General features: G+C 39.6%; 1 protein-coding gene across 4 annotated transcripts; it reads right to left on the reverse strand.

Moving 5' to 3' along the window:
- Positions 1–530: 530 nt before the first annotated feature.
- On the reverse strand, positions 531–18,118 carry LOC140070602 (carbohydrate sulfotransferase 5-like). Of its 4 annotated transcripts, none has more exons than XM_072117287.1 (2): positions 17,784–18,118; positions 531–2,010 (listed from the first exon to the last, which is right to left on the reverse strand). In XM_072117287.1, the coding sequence occupies exon 2, from the start codon at positions 2,000–2,002 to the stop codon at positions 833–835; it is 1,170 nt and encodes a 389-aa protein (XP_071973388.1). In that variant the 5' UTR covers positions 2,003–2,010; positions 17,784–18,118; the 3' UTR covers positions 531–832. The 4 variants fall into 4 exon arrangements, with proteins under 4 accessions (XP_071973388.1, XP_071973384.1, XP_071973387.1 ...); XM_072117283.1 differs by having other exon boundaries at positions 531–2,013; XM_072117286.1 differs by lacking the exon at positions 17,784–18,118 and adding an exon at positions 17,646–17,755.
- Positions 18,119–18,533: the final 415 nt, after the last annotated feature.

Raw genomic sequence — 18,533 nt, forward strand, 5'->3', positions numbered from 1 at the left:
AATATAACTACTATAATACTGCCCCTATGTACAATAATAAAACTACTTAAATACTGCCCCCTATGTACAAGAATATAACTACTATAATACTGCCCCCTATGTACAAGAATACACCTACTATAATACTGCCCCCTATGTACAAGAATATAACTACTATAATACTGCCCCCTATGTACAAGAATACACCTACTATAATACTGCCCCCTATGTACAAGAATATCACTACTGTAATACTGCCCCTATGTACAAGAATATAACTACTATAATACTGGTCCCTATGTACAAAAATATATCTACTATAATAATGTCCCCTGTGTACAAGAATATGATTACCGTAATGCTGCTACTTACTTCTCCCAGTATACTATAATAATGCTCCTGTATTACAGTATGATATGTGTATGATATGTATAATATAGCATCTGCATACAAGAATACAAATCCTAAAGTCCTACCCCTATGTGAAAGAGTTTAACTACTTTAATATTAGCACATATGTAAAAGAATGTAATTACTATAATACAAACATGTAATTAAATATGATCTTTATTTTACGTGTTTAAGCCTAAAGCATTTATATACATTTCACATGACAACTACATAAATAGAAAACCAAAATGATTTCTGAGTTTTGTGCATCCTGATGAGAAGTTACCAGCTTCACTGAAATTATTTTTGGAACTAGTCTAAGTTTATTTGTTATTGAATCTTGTCCCAATCAAAATACAGTTAATAAAAGGAGCTTCACAGTTCATAAAGTAAAAATTAATAAATATTAAAAAAAGACAAATTTTAAAGCATTAAAAGTGCAAAGTCCCTTGAGGTCTCAAGGCTACAACCAACTGAACTGATACTGCCTCCTTGGCAACACCACTTCCATGTTTAGGTCTTTTTGTTCTGCCTCGGAGTCTACGAGTCGATACCCAAGCATATTCATAGCCCCTTTACAAACATCTTGTATATGTTTCACTTTTTGAAATGGGAGAACGTTCCTCCAGGCCTGAGAAACGTTGACTGCATTGCGAGATGTGATTGTGAAGGCTTCCTTCTCATTTCCAGAACTCTGGCCATGTGTAATATTATAGATCCATTTCTCAAGCTTGTTCGTAGGTTTCAGTTGAGCAAATCTATACATCTCGGAGATCTCTTGCAATGGGTCTCGAACAACATCCTCATACCTCACCAGCATGTAGCGGTCCTTTAGAAAGCTAGGAGTTTTGTATGCTGCCGTTTCATATATCTGAACATGACTTCGACAGATTTCCTGGACCACCTCATACTTGATGTCATCGACTTTGGTTCCATTGGTATTCAGCACAATTCCATTGTCTCTTGTTAAGGATTTTTTTGATTGCTCTCTGGACTTTGCCACTGCTCTGGGATCTCGTACTAAATGAACAATCTTCAAGTTTAGGGAAGGGTCAGTAAGAAGAGGATACAAGACTTTCAAATCAAAGAAGCGGACTTCTTTGATAACCACATGACTATAAGTGTTGCAAACCTGTTCAGTAATGTAAAAGGGATATTTTCCACATAGGGTTTTGCATGCAGTCTCATTGATGATCTCATCACGGGGAAAGGACTTGCAAGCTGGAACAGTACATAAGGCTCTGCTAACAGCCCACTGGAATAGGGAAGAAATATTCCTCTCTTTTGGCATATAGGAGTCAAAAACAGACATGTCACACAGGAATACTGATCTTACAAGATCCCTTACAGCCATGTGAAGGACCTTGGCACTGTTCTGAAACATAGTCACCCACACATGCCATGCAGGCTCCATCAAGTAGAAGACATCAGGGTGCTGACTGAAGATTTGTCCAACAAAGGAAGACCCTGACCTCCAAGAGGAAAGGATAAGAAGGTGTACTTTCTCCTTGCCATCTGTACCTGAGAAGTGATTGTTCTGTCTCGAGTATAATACAAGCAGAAATATAGTTTGAATCACCAGAAGTCCCGTAGCCACAGAGGCATTAATCCGAATCTTGACCATAATGTTCATACGATGAACTACTGGGGAGAGAATAAATATGTATTAAATAACAATCATAGCTTAAAGGGGTTTTCAATGAAAGAAACATCTCAAATTTTAATCCGTAGTGATGTTTACACATAATTTTTTATTGCTGTTTTAGCTCCTATAACTCAGTGATGGTCAATGTAAGATTCCAGAGTGTGACATGATGATTGATCCCTATAGTGCTCTCAGATGCTGTGTGCTGACAGAGTGCATAGATTATCAGGATCCAGGTTTATTTACACTTTCATTTAGGTTCTGAACATTCACTGATATCTGACACATAAAAAAGAGATGAGGCAGATCAAATGAGAGATGATGAGATCAATGACATGGATATAACACATAATGACACACTTCAACTCTGCTATATCTCTGCTACACAGTGTCAGGTCTGCTAAAACTGCTTCCCCTGTTATAAAGAACTTATGTTATCTTTAGCTTATAGATTTAGTTTTCTCATAATGCTGCTTGCTGGCAGGATGTGTCTCTGTGTATTAGCTCATCTTGTAATGGAGGGGAGAGGGGCGATACAGAGACAATACAGTCAGCAGACAGGAGAAGATTTTCAGAAGAAGAATCTGACCTGTCCGACCCTAAGTCAGAACATTTACGGTCAGATCCTGGGGCTACCAAAACTGTATACACCATGACTGATAGAGACAGATTGGAATTATATTTGTGAAATGTTGTATTTTTGTTAATAACAGTGAATAAGAGAATGTGTTATTTTGTTATCCTGAGTATATTTAAGCATCTTGTCTTTGTGGGAATACCCCTTTAATAATTTATATAATTATTCAGGGTGTCGTTCATAGTCACTGGGGCAGATTTACTTACCTGGCCTATTCGCAAAACAGCGGCGCGTTCTCTGCAGTGGATTCGGGTCTTCCGGCGATTCACTAAGGCAGTTCCTTCAACGTCCACCAGGTGTCGCTGCTGCGTGTGTCCCACGACACTTTTTTATTTAAATGCAGCGGTTTCCCCGAATCCGTCGGGTTATCGTTCGGTCACGCCCCCCGATTTCCGTTGCGTGCATGCCGGCGCCGATGCGCCACAATCCGATCCGATGACAGAAAAAAAGCTGCAAAATTATATTTGTCTATCGGTTATACTGAAAGGGATTGTGCTACTGCAGGCACGTACAGGATAGGTGTTTTATTGCTGAAGGTTCAAGATCGCAAGAACAGGTGTCTACAAGTCTTATGCAGTGCCCTATATGGAATGCAGTGCTTGTTGATAGGTGGTGAGTGGCTTTAGAGTCTAATGGACAGCACTGCATCACAGCAGCAGCAACATTTACAATAAACCACTCAAAAAGTTAGGTTATCAGTAGAAGATATCATAGTAGTTTGTTGTAATCTGCTTTATCACAAATAAATGATAGTTAAGTTGGATTTCCAAGCAATTATCTTATAGAATAGATTGGGTGAGGATTCTTGTAGCAAATATACGGTAGTTCAGAAAAGTTGTGCTTCTGACTAAAGATATCTAATATAAAGGAAGTATGATCATATTTCATCACCGGGATTAGAATTCTAGATCTGCTTCTATATTATAGTTATGATTATAGGTATTATAGATATGCTGTCACTCTGATGGTCTAAATCATGCAAATATAATACTATAATTCCAAAAACAAATCTATGGTCATGAGTATATACCTATAATAACTGACAGAAGGGAGCTACCCACTCTAAACCTGTAGAGATCCACTGATCACTAAATGATCAAATTATGTCCTAATTCAGAATGATAAGAAAGTTTAATGCAATTTAGATCATGTATAACTCAAGCTCTGCAGTTTGTTACATACGTTTTCCGAACTAAATAGTCATGAAAACTATTAAAGGGAACCAAACTGGAGAAATTGACCTAATAAACCACCACCAGCATGTTGTCCAGCAGTTTGAAGCATTCCAGACCTTGCTTTCATGGCCCAGCTTTGTGCCTGAAAAATCAACTCTGAAGTGATACGGAAACTGGTTGTATAAAGTTACAGAGGCGGATAATTTAGTCTCACACCTTTGAACGCCCCCTCTGCTGTCATTTACGACCCTGCGTCCAGGGACACCATAACAAGCTCTCCAGAAGCAAATCATGTCAAGTACCACAAGGCAGTTCTGAGGTGAAAAGAGCTTTAATTTATACAGTCAATTTACATTTCTTCTTAAAGTTTCAAAGTTTATTTTCTGGTTCATACCAGCACACTCGGACATGAATGAAATATTATCTGGAAGGGGTTAATCTGTTTAACAACATACAGTTATGATTTATATGGTTTATTGAGTCATTGGGGTTTATTTACTAAGGGTCCGCGGCCGTACTTTCGTTGTTTTTTCTGACATTTTCGAGATTTGTGCCGCTGGCACAGGTATTTAACTGGGAATTGTGTTGCACGTCATGGGATTGTGGCACGGCTGCGCTGGCTTTCATGTGACAGAAATGGGGGGGGGGGGGCGTGGGATGATCCGACTGACTGACTGACTGAGCGCAGGATTTAACTTTCAAATTGTGTCGCAAGATTAAGCACTTACATGCACCAGGAAGAAGAAGGTGAACTCTGTCGGACCTGAGCGGGGAAGCGTCACATGCAAGATATCGGGCGCACGATATTTGTGAATCGCAGCACAGTGCATGATCTTCAAACAATGCACTTTTGTGAACTCCGCAGGACCGAGTAAGTAAATTTGCACCATTGAATTTATTGAGTCAGCTTCTACTGACAGTTTCCCTTTAAATACTGCAGGAAATATTTCCCTTTTCTTGTATGATGCATATAAAGAGTATAATTTGGGAACAAAGTGCTAATTCAAAACAAGGAAATAACATTCGCCGGAAGGCATGAATGAATTCTGAGTACATATTTGCAGATACATGATGACATGTAAAATTTCACAATTAACACAAGGTATGTTGCACTCATTAGCTACATTTTTGAATACTTTTAAAGGAAACCTACCACATGAAATGGTAGGTGTAAGATGCAAATACCGAGCACCAGCTCAGGGTGAGCTGGTGCTGGTGCTTACTTTTGTTCGTGTCCTAAACCGCTGTATCGCGGTTTAAACACTGTTTAATCTTTATAGCTGAAGCAGCTTCGGCGCACCATGCGCACGTGACGTCACTTACTATGTAGGCGTGTGCAGGGTCGCGCGGCATGGTGCGCCGAAGCTGCTTCAGCTGTAAAGATTATAAAGTGTTTAAACCGCAATACAGCGTTTTATGACACTAACAAAAGTAAGCTCCGGCACCTGCTCACCCTGAGCTGGTGCTCGGTATTTGCATCTTACACCTACCATTTCATGTGGTAGGTTTCCTTTAAATAATGCTTTTATAGTTCTTCATCTTTACCACTTGGGGGCAGCATTGACCTGTTAAACAAACACAGATATGTGCTGTACACATTATAGAAATGTATAGTATTGTGATTTGTGAACACTACAGATGTAATTAAAGAGGACCTGTCACCCTTAAAAATGGCATTAGGAGCTGCAGCTCCTACAGTAAGCAGCTCCTAGTGCTAAAACAGACGCAGAAGTGTTACCGGAAACTTCTGATAACTCTAACAAACACTGCTGCACTAGAAACTTGAAACTCCGGACCGTTCTCAAAGTGGTCCGGCGTATTTATGAGGGGGCGGTCCGAGGCGCTGCCTCTTCCCCAGTCCGCCCCGCTCAATCCAGAGGTTAGCGGTGACTGCTGCACTGCCACACTGAACACACGGCTCTGTTGCGTGGCGAAGGCACTCCTTCCCATTCACCTTCAGGCTAACCAGACTCGGAGGCATTTGGATTATGGGCTATTTCTGTGTTGGTATATTCTCCCTCTGATGAGACCTCTGTCGAAACGCGTCAGGGAGGTGTGAAACAAGTTTAGTACAGGGGACAGTTTTTGGTACTGCCCTTGTAAGGGCGGGAGTCTTGAGGTGATAGGGTAAGACTTTTTAGGGCCCACCACCCTCCTTCCTGCAGCAACATGTGACGATAGGCTCCTGCCCAGCCCTACATCATGCTTGGGTATCGTATTCTGGTACGGTAAGACACAATGTCTAACAGATGGAGGTACAATGTAAGATAATCTGAGGCCGACATATCCGTCAGCAGTATATCTCCTATCTGCTACCTAGCATCATTTGCCCAGATATATTTATATATATATTTGTCTCGATGTTAACCGTATTTTGTTCACTTCTTTGTGTGTTTTTTTCTTTGACACTGTATTTAGTGGTGTTAATCAAGGCGATTTAACCCATTTCGCTCCTAAGTGAGTATTAGCTCTTTTAGAATATTTGTAATAAACTTTAGATTTTATGAATTACCTAGGTGCTGTGTTGCTATGAATTGTTGATGGTAATAATATTTTTGTATATCTTGAGATTTTGGGTGCTATTTCATGTCACTTCAGATACACCTATCTTTGGTTCTGTAGAACCTAGAAACATGCTGCAGAACTGGAGACACATGCAGTTAAAAAACATACAGTGGGAAAAATAAGTTTTTAATACACCACCATCATTGCAGGTTTTTCACCTACAAAGAATGTAGAGGTGTAAGCAGAGGTAACTTGCTTGCCCTGAAGGATTAGGATGCATTGATGTGTTACTAATGGTTATCTTTGAAACTGTGTTCTCAGCTTCCTTCAGGTCATTGACTAGGTCCTTCTGTGTAGTTCTGGGCTGCTTCCTGACCTTTCTCAAAATCATCCTTACTCCACAAGGTGAGATCTTGCATGGAGCCCCAAACCGGGGAAGATCGACAGTCATTTAGTGTTTCTTCCATTTTCTAATAATTGCACCAACAGTTGTTATCTTCTCTCCAAGCTGTTTGCCTATTGTCCTGTAGTGATGTATGGACAGGTGTAAAACATGTGCAATTAATACCGGTGATGAGTGCAGAGTAGGAGTTGTTTCTTAAAGAAAAACTAACGGATCATGCAATAAAATGCTAATTAATAATTTAACAATCTTACAATGTGATTTTTCTGGTTCAGATTATTTTTCTATATTCTCTCTCTCACAGTTAAAGCGTACATATGAAAAAAATCTTTGTAGGTGGGAAAACTTGCAAAATTGACCTGGGATCCAATACTTATTTCCCCCACTGTAGGTGGAAATGTGAGCTACTGATAAAGATCCAGTTCTACCTTTTTTAACTGCCTTTACCTTCAGTTCTTTAGATGACAGAGCCACAAGCCTCTGATTTGATCTAAAAGATTCTATTCTCTTCTACAATATAATACCATGTTTTCTATCTACATAAGAACTGAAGAGAAAGGACTCTAAAGTGATACCCGACCCGTTTGGACATTACATAGACAACCCATTTGTTTTAAGTGTATAATACTTTCTGCTGTGGTGGTGTTACAGGGAATATTTGTTCTGAAAACCATCGACCTATGTTGAATGTGTATGACCCCTAAACAATATTGTGATAGTGGTTAAGTGCACGTCACTCCTGAAAATACATGGTTAAAGTAAGTGCACAAGTTAGGGAACCACCCCTCGTCGTATTCAATAATATAATATTTGTCACTCAAGTGCAACATAATCTCCTTTTATTCAAGAAAATTATTTTGACATCTGATTTTCGGTACGCAATCCAAAATAATGTTTCAGTCACTTCTCAGGTTCTTTATCAGAAACTGGAATATGAACAATATACTCACACAATGAGCAATATTTTATGCATATAGCAAGCTATACCATTACACGTTAGGGGTAATCCAGGATTTCTGTATGTCACACAGTTTCAAAACAAAGGAATAACTAAGACTCAATAAAGAGAAGTATGAGCAGTAGTAATTTAATGCTGCTTGGTGTTTGTCTATTGTGAGGTTGCATGGCAATTGGCCTTAAATCTAAACTTGCTCCATAGAGATAAAACATACAATATACAAAGCCATTTAAGTTCAGCTCCTATAGAAAATATTCATTTTAATTTCACTTGACTTAACCAGGAACTTGTCATTGATGACAAGTGGCTATGTGGGGGGAGGGCATAATGTAGATTTATTTTGTAAAATTTAACTCCCTAAATTGAAAAATCCAGTATTAACATTATTTGTACTGGCCAGAGTTTAGCCACTTTGCAAAAACTTACAAGATTTTTAACAGGGAAGAACCAGCATCCAGGCATTCCCAAGATGAGGAGACTATCTTCCCGTGATTGGTGGGGTCCGAGGAGTTGGGCCTTCACTGATCAACTAGTTATCCTATCTCCTGAACAGGAGATAGGAGATAACTGAAATACTTGGGACAACCCCTTTAAGTAATCTGCAACTAGGACACATACAAAATAAATTTACATTCAGTCAGAGGTCGCATTAACGACTCACCATGAGGAGGCTCCATTACCCCCAAAATAAATGCCATGTGTAAAGATACGCTTGGCAATTATTCTGAGTAGCGCGCCGGCGTGCACTGCATAGGAGGGGAATGGCAGTAGCGCGATTGCAGCGTGCAAGGGTACGGTCAGCAGGATGCAGCGATCTCTGGGATCTGTGAGCGCCGGCCCCGGGGGAGACATGTGAGCCGCGAAGCCGCTGATCCTCGTCCTGCTCCAATTCTCTCTGCCCGCAGCAGCGGCCAGCAGTTATGTGGTCCCGGGTGAGTGTGAGCTGCTGTGTGAGTGTGAGCTGCTGTGTGAGTGTGAGCTGCTGTGTGAGTGTGCGCTGTGCTGTGCGAGAGTGCGCTGTGCTGTACGAGTGTGTGCTGTGCAAATGTGTGCTCTGCTGTGCGAGTGTGCACTGTGCTGTGCGAGCGTGTGCTGTGCGTGTGTGCGCTGTGCTGTGCGAGTGTGCGCTGTGCTGTGCCAGTGTGTGCTGTGCTGTGCCAGTGTGTGCTGTGCTGGGCCCTGTGTGTGCTGTGCGTGCTAGGCGAGTGTGTACTGTGTGTGCTTTGCGTGCTGGGCGAGTGTGTGCTGTGCTGTGCGAGTGTGTGCTGTGCTGTGAGCGCGCTGTGTACTGTGCGCGTGCTGTGTGCTGTGTGGGTGTGTGTGTGCTGTGGGCTCTTCGGGAAAAATGTTAGTGCGACCTCTGCATTCCGTTCTCATTTCATTTATATATCTGTGTATCTTTCATGCTTCCTCATGAAAAGCCAAAGAGTTACAAAAGACACTACCACCACTGATATCCATCAGATAAAAGATAAACCCAACCAATCTGTGAATTACATGCAAAACGATTGATTTCAACGTCCCTTTTTTCCAAATTTCTCTTTATTCAAACAAAATTTAAAATACAGACCACATAAAAACATTGTATTCGTAAACATTGTATACACAGTGGGTATATACAATCCATTACCATTACATTACATATTTTGAACTTCATTGGCAGTTCAACAACGGCCTTGATACAAAATAATATACAATATATTCCCTTCTAACCCATACCCACCCATCCACATCCCCCTAGTGACTGGTGATTATGCATGACATAAATATAGATTTAACTATAACTGTCATGGGCTTTGGAGTTATCAAATCACATTTTACACAGTCTGTCTCTAGCCCCCTCTCGTTTCATCTCATAGCATTCCCCCATAATCAGACTATCCATCTTTCTCTTCCATGACTGAACCTTAGGCTTTGTCACATTTTTCCAGTTATACAATATGACCTTCCTTGCCATCAAAAGACTCTTCATAGAGTAGAGTATGATTTCAGCTGACCCCTCCACCCCATTCCTAACGCCCAGAATACAGATCTTAGAATCGTAAGGTATAATACAATCAAATGAGTGTTGTAAGCATTCAATTACTCCCTCCCAGTATCGGGTCAATTTTGGACATCTCCAAATTATATGAATTAAACCAGCGTCCACCAGATTACATCTGGGACACTTCTCTTCTTTCTTCATTTTACGGAATTTATGTAATACTCTAGGGCAGTGATGGTGAACCTTTCAGAGATCGAGTGCCAAAAGTGAGACTCAAAAACCACTAGCTTTTCCCAAAGTGCCAACACAGCAATTTAGGCAGTAACAAACTTATTGCTACCAGAATCTTTGAGCTCCAATCCAACACCTTTTCACTCTTTGGACAGGACCAAGCAGCACAGGATGGGTCACTTTACAATAGCAGGGCACTATTTGGACTACCTGAGACTGCAGGAAGATGCCATGTGTGGCAAACTCTGTGCCTGGGAGACAGCCTGTGTGCCCACAGAGATGCCTCCGAGTGCCATCTCTGGCACCAGTGCCATAGGTTCGCCACCACTGCTCTAGGGGTGTAGAACACTCTATGGAGCAGGAAAGTTTGGGATACTACATAAGAGAAGTTACTTGTTGTACGTTTAATCATTTTTAATGCGTCTACCCATTCGTCCAACGATAGATCTATTTCCCTCTTCCATTTTTAATATGAGTATAATGCTGGTGGAGACTCACATAAAGCCTTATATATTTTTGCCAAAAGTTCCCGACTTAGAACTAAGAGTTTTTAGAAGTGGATGCTGCTCTTCCCTATACTCGCCATTCGCTATAATCGATCCAAATGCATATCTCAGTTTGATTGATTTCAATGTCTACTGTGCAATGCTTCTTCTCTACTGTGGTGGTGTTGTAGGGAACATTTGTCCTGACGACAATCAACCTATGTCAAATGTGTATGGCCCCCCTAAACAATAAAGTATTGTGAAACTTGAAGAAGTCCTCTACATTGAGATCTCTGGCAGAAAATGTGCTATACAAAAATACTGAGAATCTTGTTTCCATTGATTTCAAGAAATAGAAACCTTTTTACACCAGTGCCAAAAGTAGCCTGACCTATCTTGCCATGGTATCCATAGCTACTGCGAGCCATTGTATGACATCTGTCCGTGTGCACAACTACAGCCGGAACCACAGAGTCTCAGCTTCAGCATTCAGATGTAGATACAAGGAGGTGTTTTGTAGTGCATTTTGAGGCTGATGATCGTCTCAAAATATGGTTCATAATCCTCTTTACTGGTATCATGTTCTTACAATATGGATTCTGTACAGGTGTCAGTAGCTAAGAAAACATGACATAAACAGGCAAATAAAATGTACAGTATTTTCCCTATACAATTACCATATGTTGGCTACATAAATGTTGCTAATGTTATGTTGTGCGAGATTAGATTGGATTTCACTATGATTGGTTTCTGGCCATGGAAAGAATGAAGATAACCGTAGAACGGCGGTTTACATTCCTAAACCCCTTAGAAGCACTTGTGAAGTTTGCATTGTGTCTAAGTACTTCACACCTCTATGACATCGTTAGTATATTCCCAGGAAATCACATTCCTCACACAGCGTTAATTATGGTTGGAATTTTGAGAATCTGAGAACAATCCCTACTTGTGTTATGAATTTGACTTTCTAGTGAAGTTAACTTTTGTTATGTGCATAATTCAGTTTCATATTTTTAACTATGCAGGAAGGTGTTTGCATGGTATGACCCTTCAAGATGTCCAACACAGCTTTGAAGAAAAGTATTGGAGCCCCGTGTGTATAGATTACATCATGGGCCAGATTTACTTACCCGTCCGCTCCCGATCCCCGGGGTGCAATGTTATTCAGAGCTGCTGCGATTCACCAAGATCATGCGTCCAATTTCCTGCATGTGTCGCTTCCCTGCTCAGGTCCACCGGAGTTCACCTTCTTTTTGGTGTATGTGAGTGCATGTCTTGGGACACAATTTGAATGTTAAATCCTGCGCTCAGTCTGAATTAGTCGGGTTGTCCGACGACCCACCGTCTGATTTGTGTCGCATGAAAGTCAGCGTGATTGCGCAAAAATCCGATTGCGTTGGCCAAAATCCCCAGTTAAAAGTGGCGCAAAACAGAAAAAGTCAGGAAACTCAGCGAAAATGCAGTCCACGGATCCTTAGTAAATGTGCCCCGATATGTTTTATATTCAATGGGAGAGATTTCTCTGAAGTGTCTGAGAGCAGAACTGTCTTAGTTGTCCATGACAACCAGAGCTCAGATTTTATTTTATAAACAACTGTGAGACAAATAAATCTGGGCTCTGATTGGTTGCCATGGGCAACTAGAACAGTTCTGCTAAATCTCCCCCTACCTTTCGATCTGCACATATCCAGAAAAATGCAGAATTTAACCTGTATGAATATTATAGCCCCTACAGGTCTGGAATTCACTTCCTACATATGGTTCTAGAATCAAGCTTCTTGGGTAATGGAGGATGTGTCTCTTCTGACTGCTTCAATCTGCAGTTTCAGGACCTTTGGAGGACCTTCAAATGTCCTTTAATGGCTCTTGTGTACATGTGTATTGAGAACAGGAACATATATTTGAGGATTTGATGTGTGAAATTTGGTGGGTGGTTTGGCCTCGAAGACTTGAGCCCCTTGCTACCGCCCAAACCACCTGTATTATAATCCACTACTAATAATAATATCCAGTTTTGGCGCAGATATGAATAAATTCATAGTAGCACACAGCTTCCCTGCTTTCTTCTGCGTATTTCTTGGTAGTGACCAGAAAATTGTGTGCACACTGTGTCTCTCTGCGCTGTAACAAAGCCGTGCCACATAAAATATAGGACATGTCTTATATTTTGCTGTTTGAACTTGGCATTCAATGGATAGCGGAGGGGTGAGGAACGCTCACTATACCTCCCTTCTCTTCTTGGCTGTGTGCTACCACGGGTTAATGTCCGGTGAGCACATATTTGTGTGCAAGGGGCCTAATTTTGCAAGAAATATTTCAATCCTCAGTTGGAGATGAAGTGGGAGAGGTCTTAAAGAATATACATACTTGGCAAGTGTTAGCAATATAATACAGAGACAGCCTGTAACAGAGAAATAGTATATGTACAAAAGTTTAAAAAAAATATGAAAACAAAAAAAATAAATTAACCTTTCTCTAGAACATATACAAAATAAACAAATTGACAATTTTTTGCCATTTTGTCTCCAAAAAAATGTTTTAATAAAAAGTGATCAAAAGGTTGTATAGTTGTCCAAATGGAAATAATGAAAACGTGTTCTCATCCCGGCAAGCAATGACATACTACCCTGCTTTACATTAAAGTATGAAAAAGTTTCGGGTGTCAGACTATGGACAACACAAGGTGTTTTTTATTGTGCCAAGTTTTTAAAGGTATAAGACATAACCAAACTATATAAATTTGGTATTACTGCAATCATATTGTGTCATCTGGACCGCACATTGAAAGCACATGAGAATATTTCACCACATTTGGAAATTTGTCCAGCTTCCCAGTACATGGCACGTAGTATTAAATGGTGCCACTAGAAATTAAAATTTGTCTCCCAAATAGCAAGCCTTCATATTGCTTTATAAATTGAAAAATCAAATAGATATGGCTTGTGAAAGGAGTGAAAAATGGAAATGCAAAAATCTGAAGCACTTTGCTGAAGAGTCAAAACATGTTTTTTGGGTAAAAGGTGAGTTGTCTAAAATGAATAGGTGGTTTTATTCCATGTGCAGCATTTTGATTCTCAGCACTGGAAAACATCTTGAATGTAAAAAAAGGTATTTGCAAAAAAGTAAAAATAACTTCACATATTACCAGTACCATATCCCTCATCAGCTGGACCGTTCATGTCATGCAATATAAGGGATGTGCATACATGTAAGTAATGGCAGCTGTAGTATGAAGATATAAAGCAGGCACACATATGACATGTGCATAAAGCTTGGCATATAAAGAACACTACACTGAAATGAATCTGTCTGGCCTGTGTATGAACCCAGAAATCCCTACATTAGATTACATACAGTTACTATTGAGGTATATCACTGTCAAATGCCCATATGAGAGTTACCCCTAGAGTCTGAAATTAAGTCTATATCATCCATTTAAGTTGTATGACATGACATAATTCCAAGAAAAAATACAAAATAAAAAAAAAACACTTTCATAAGTTAAAAAAAAGTAAACAGATACAGGGAACCAATCATTATATCATTATGATCTCTTCAGTTCATTATTCATTATTATTCATATACCATAAAGCTCTAATAAAGAAAATGTATATATACATGGTAATGATTAGGATTTCCTAGTGGTTTATACATTTTCAATTGCTATTAACACAGTTGTATACAGTGGGAGAGCCAGGACCCTGGTCCATCTCAAGTACGGTAATTTTATGCTTTTCTTTGCTCAACTTACTGCCCAGCCTTTTGTGTGTTATTAGGCCAATAATCAAGTGTGTAATGCTGAGAAGAGCCTAAAGTAACACAAGGAAAACCTCCTGTATCATGGCAAACTCATTGTGGTCCTGCGGTACAGGTACATGTCCCCCTCTCTGTGGAAGCTACACAAGTAATTAAAGGGAACCTGTCATCAGGAGCCCTTTTTCTGGCTTCCCGATGTCACCATAGAGTTCACACTGCCAAAGAGTTTTTACAGTAAAACTGGATTTATCGATTTCAAATGAAAAAACCTCCCATGTTCCCCATATCTCCTCCCCCTTTAGCTTCCCTCTCAGGACATCATGCATGCCTGTCCCACTTCTCACTGGGCACTGCCATGTGACTTGAAACACAGCTCTGCATAAAGAAAGGTAAACTTTGTTCTAATTTTTTTTTTTTTTTTTGGGGGGGGGGGAGGTAAAAAGCCAGTTTTGCTTTAAAAACACATCTGGCAATGTGTACACTATTCTCTATGGGAACATGGGGGAGCCAGAAAACGGGCTTCTGATTTAAGTGATATAACTGTGAACAGGAGATTCACCAAGCTACAATTATAAGCATCAATAGCTTGTAAAAGTAGAGTAAAAAAAAAAAGTAGTACAGGTCCCCTTAAGGAGGACCTGTCACCCCCCAAAAATATCCCCACCAAATATGTCCCCCCTAATCCTCTCCCCAGCCCCTTTATATTTATTCCATTTTTATTATAATTTGTGCGTGCAAACTTTTCTTTAATCGATCGGACCTCTTACCAAGTAAGAGGTCGGATCCTTGTACAGGTCCCCTGGCAGTAGCCCATATTCATGAGGGGGTCGGCCGACACACCCTCTCCACGCCCCTGTCAGTCGGGGACCTGTAAGAATAGCCAGCAGCAGCGCATGCATTGCACAATTGCTGCTGGCTCTCTGCAATGTGGCGCAGTGACAGCACAGAATAAGCACAGCGTGGCTTTGGTTGGACCACTTAAAAAAAAGTTTGCACACACAAATTTTGAATAAAATTGAATAAATATAAAGGGGCTGGGGAGAGGATTAGGGGGAACATATTTGGTTGGGGTATTTTTCGGGGGTGACAAGTCCTCTTTAAAATCTTCAAATAGCTGATCCAGTCAGATCCACTGATGAAATATTCAACTCCTATCCTAAAGGGAGGGAATTAGCTTCCAACACCTGTTCAACCCCTTAAACTGCTCTTCATAGGGAATAAAGACTACTACTACTGTCATATGGGGCCTGGTCATACTGCTAAGAAAAGGGTGCCTATTGCCAGGTCTTACATGCAACTGAAATGCTTTTCACAATCAGAATTTCCTTCCATCTCATATAACAAAATATAAACTGTAATGATATTAGTCACGTGAAATGATATATACACAGGCTGATAATCTACTGACTATTATCTATACCAATGTATTCTGAACAATAAACAAGACAATACATGTGTTTCCATGAAGAGGGCCACACTTCATTTTCAGATTAACAAGTCCTATAACTAGAACAGCAATTCATTCGAACTGGAGCTCTTTCATACCTTATCGGATTCTGAGCTGTGACCTGCGTAATTGACCACCATCTATGATTAGTTTTAGTAGCTAAATTTTCTAAAATAAAATACAAATAATTTTTTTTTCACACTGAATTTTTCTTGTGGTGGCGCTGCAGGGAAATTGTATAACCCCCCAGAGGTTGTAGCTAAAGACTGGTGGTCTCAACAAGCAAATTATTACAGGACAATTTCAATAAGAGGGATTTTTATCTAGAACATCTAGTAACATTAGCTAACCTATAAAATAAGCCATCTTGAACATAATGTAATATTACAGGTATCAGCGAATATTTTATATTAGCTACTCTGTGGACCAGTGAGATGTCATTAACCCTGCACCATGCCAGCTTAGTGTTGGCAGTCACTGTGTGAATTAAGACATATATGACACTCAGCCAGGCACACACTGAATAGTATGACTACAGTAATGATGCCAGGATATTGTCCTATATGCTGGGAGAAGAAGGGATAAAATTACTAATATACAGTAATAATTTATGCTTGTATGTATACTAGTATTCACTTATGTGAATATGTATTATAGACAATAAAACCTTTCACCAAGGCTGCCTGAAGTTTCCTCCATCACTTTAATTGAAAAGGGAAAATGATTTTAATAATGAGCAATACCTGACTTGCACATCATTGATAAGATATATGTGATGAACTAAGGAAGGACCGATTTGTGCTTTGAAACTGGTTAACTTACTTGGTTAACTGCTAATATCAACAGGGATTTATTGCCTTGAATTCACCACATTAAAGGCAGTATACTGGGAAGAGGACCCCATGTGTATTAGTTATGTGAAGATATTTTCTGTCTTTGTTATTCACCTCTATAGTCTTCCTAAGTCCATTCACTGTATATTTTGTTCCATATGACTGTTTGTACTAAGTAATGTTTTATTTTATTTGTATATGCCCCCTGTGATTTGTAAGGCGCTAAAAAATATGATGGTGCTATATAAATAAAGATTATTATTATTTATTATTACATTGCTCCAATTGAACAGTTCTACATCAGATGATGTCAATTTATGTTATCAGGAACAGAGACCAAAAGAGAAGTCTCCATATATATAAATACATATAAATATGTCTGATCTCCTCTGTCCTCTGATCTCCTCTGTCTGCGGCCAGGCTAACAATTGCAAATGAAAATGATGAATTTACACTTTCAAATTCTGTTAACAATCCTGTGCGTCTGATAAACTGCATTTGCAATTTTTTTTTCGGTTGCTAAAAATGTTCAATACATTACAAGTTTGGAAAAATGTTGTTGTCTGAGTTTAATCATCTGAAAGATAAGCAACATCTATATTTAGATTTCCACATTTAGAAGAGTCACACTGTTAGCAATGCAGAATGAATAGTAAATGAAATGTCTTCTACATGGAATTGCATGTCTTCTTCAAAATTGCAGGGCGTCACACAACTGTGCTTAAAAATAGTAGACCATATAGTCTCTATAGCCAAGAATTAGCGTAGAAGATGGAATTTATTTCCTTAAAATCATAAATTTATGATTGATGTAAATTATTCCCGTAGCAATATAACCACCACAAAATAATTTCATACAAATGTAAGGAGACAATAATTCAACAACTGATTCACAAATCAGCGAAGGTTTCTACCACAAATTGTAGAATTTATATATACTGCAGAACTGCTGTTTATGCAATTTTAACTGTTGGAGAACCACAGCTCCAAGTATTCTGACATGAAAACCAAAAGGGAAAATAACTACCGTTAACTACCATAAATGAATGCCTAAATATAAACGAAAGACATCAACAAACTTTTACACACTTACACATAATGAAATTAAGTAAAGAATTTCAATATAATGACAAAACCCTGATATCAGTAATAACAGTAAACACATACACAAGCAAGAGAGCAAAAGAGATGAACATGTCCGTATACAAGGGCAGTACCTGTGGCTACTGGAATATGTGTCCGAATGCCAGGATTCCTCTACATGTTTACTAGGGTTACTATGTGCATCACAATGTAGGGATGGTGCCCCTCATACCAAGCTGACAACCCTACCCCCACATGTCACACACACTCACCTCTCCTCCTCCTTCTCTCCTTCTCACAGGACAATGAGACTCATTCAGACGTGGCTGTGGGTCTCCTATGCTGGGCGGGGGAGTGTGCCAGTGTACGCCCCTCACAGGGGTCCTGGGCAAGAAAAAAGGAAAGACAGGGGTGACAGGTCTCAAGATCCATACTGTCACCTGGAGCTATGTAGAAAGAGCTATGTTTCTAGAGGAAAGAGAGGATGAACATGACAAGAGGAATAGGTTACAGGAGCAGCTGCAGAACAAAGGCACACAGGGAGACAGACAGATGAAGAATAGAGTGCAGGGGTTAATTCACATCAACCCGATATAAGGATTACATAACATACAGAGGATGTATAGGAACAATATACAGGAGAGAAGGACTTAAGTATAAGAACAAGAATCAGGTACAAGAAAGAAAGACAGACGAGTTGAGTTTCTGTAGCACTAATGGTTGATTGAGTGACAGCTACAGCCCTCAAGATGCATTCAGTACATTCATGCGGACTGCACCTGTAGCTCAATAGTCAAAATCAATTATTAGTGCCACAGAAGGCAAAGAATAAAAAGACAGGGGATAGAGAACAGAATAAATTCAAGGATGACACAGGGAGAGCGAAAAAAGACTTGGTTTAGCCAAAGCCAAACACCACTAAATTAAAAGTAACTGGACTTTCTGATTAATTTTTAACCATTTTCAATACATCTGAGAATGATTTGAAAATAGTAAAATATTGAATCACAATACATAATATA

This window comes from Engystomops pustulosus, chromosome 7, assembly GCF_040894005.1.
Source record: "Engystomops pustulosus chromosome 7, aEngPut4.maternal, whole genome shotgun sequence".
NCBI lineage: Eukaryota > Metazoa > Chordata > Amphibia > Anura > Leptodactylidae > Engystomops > Engystomops pustulosus.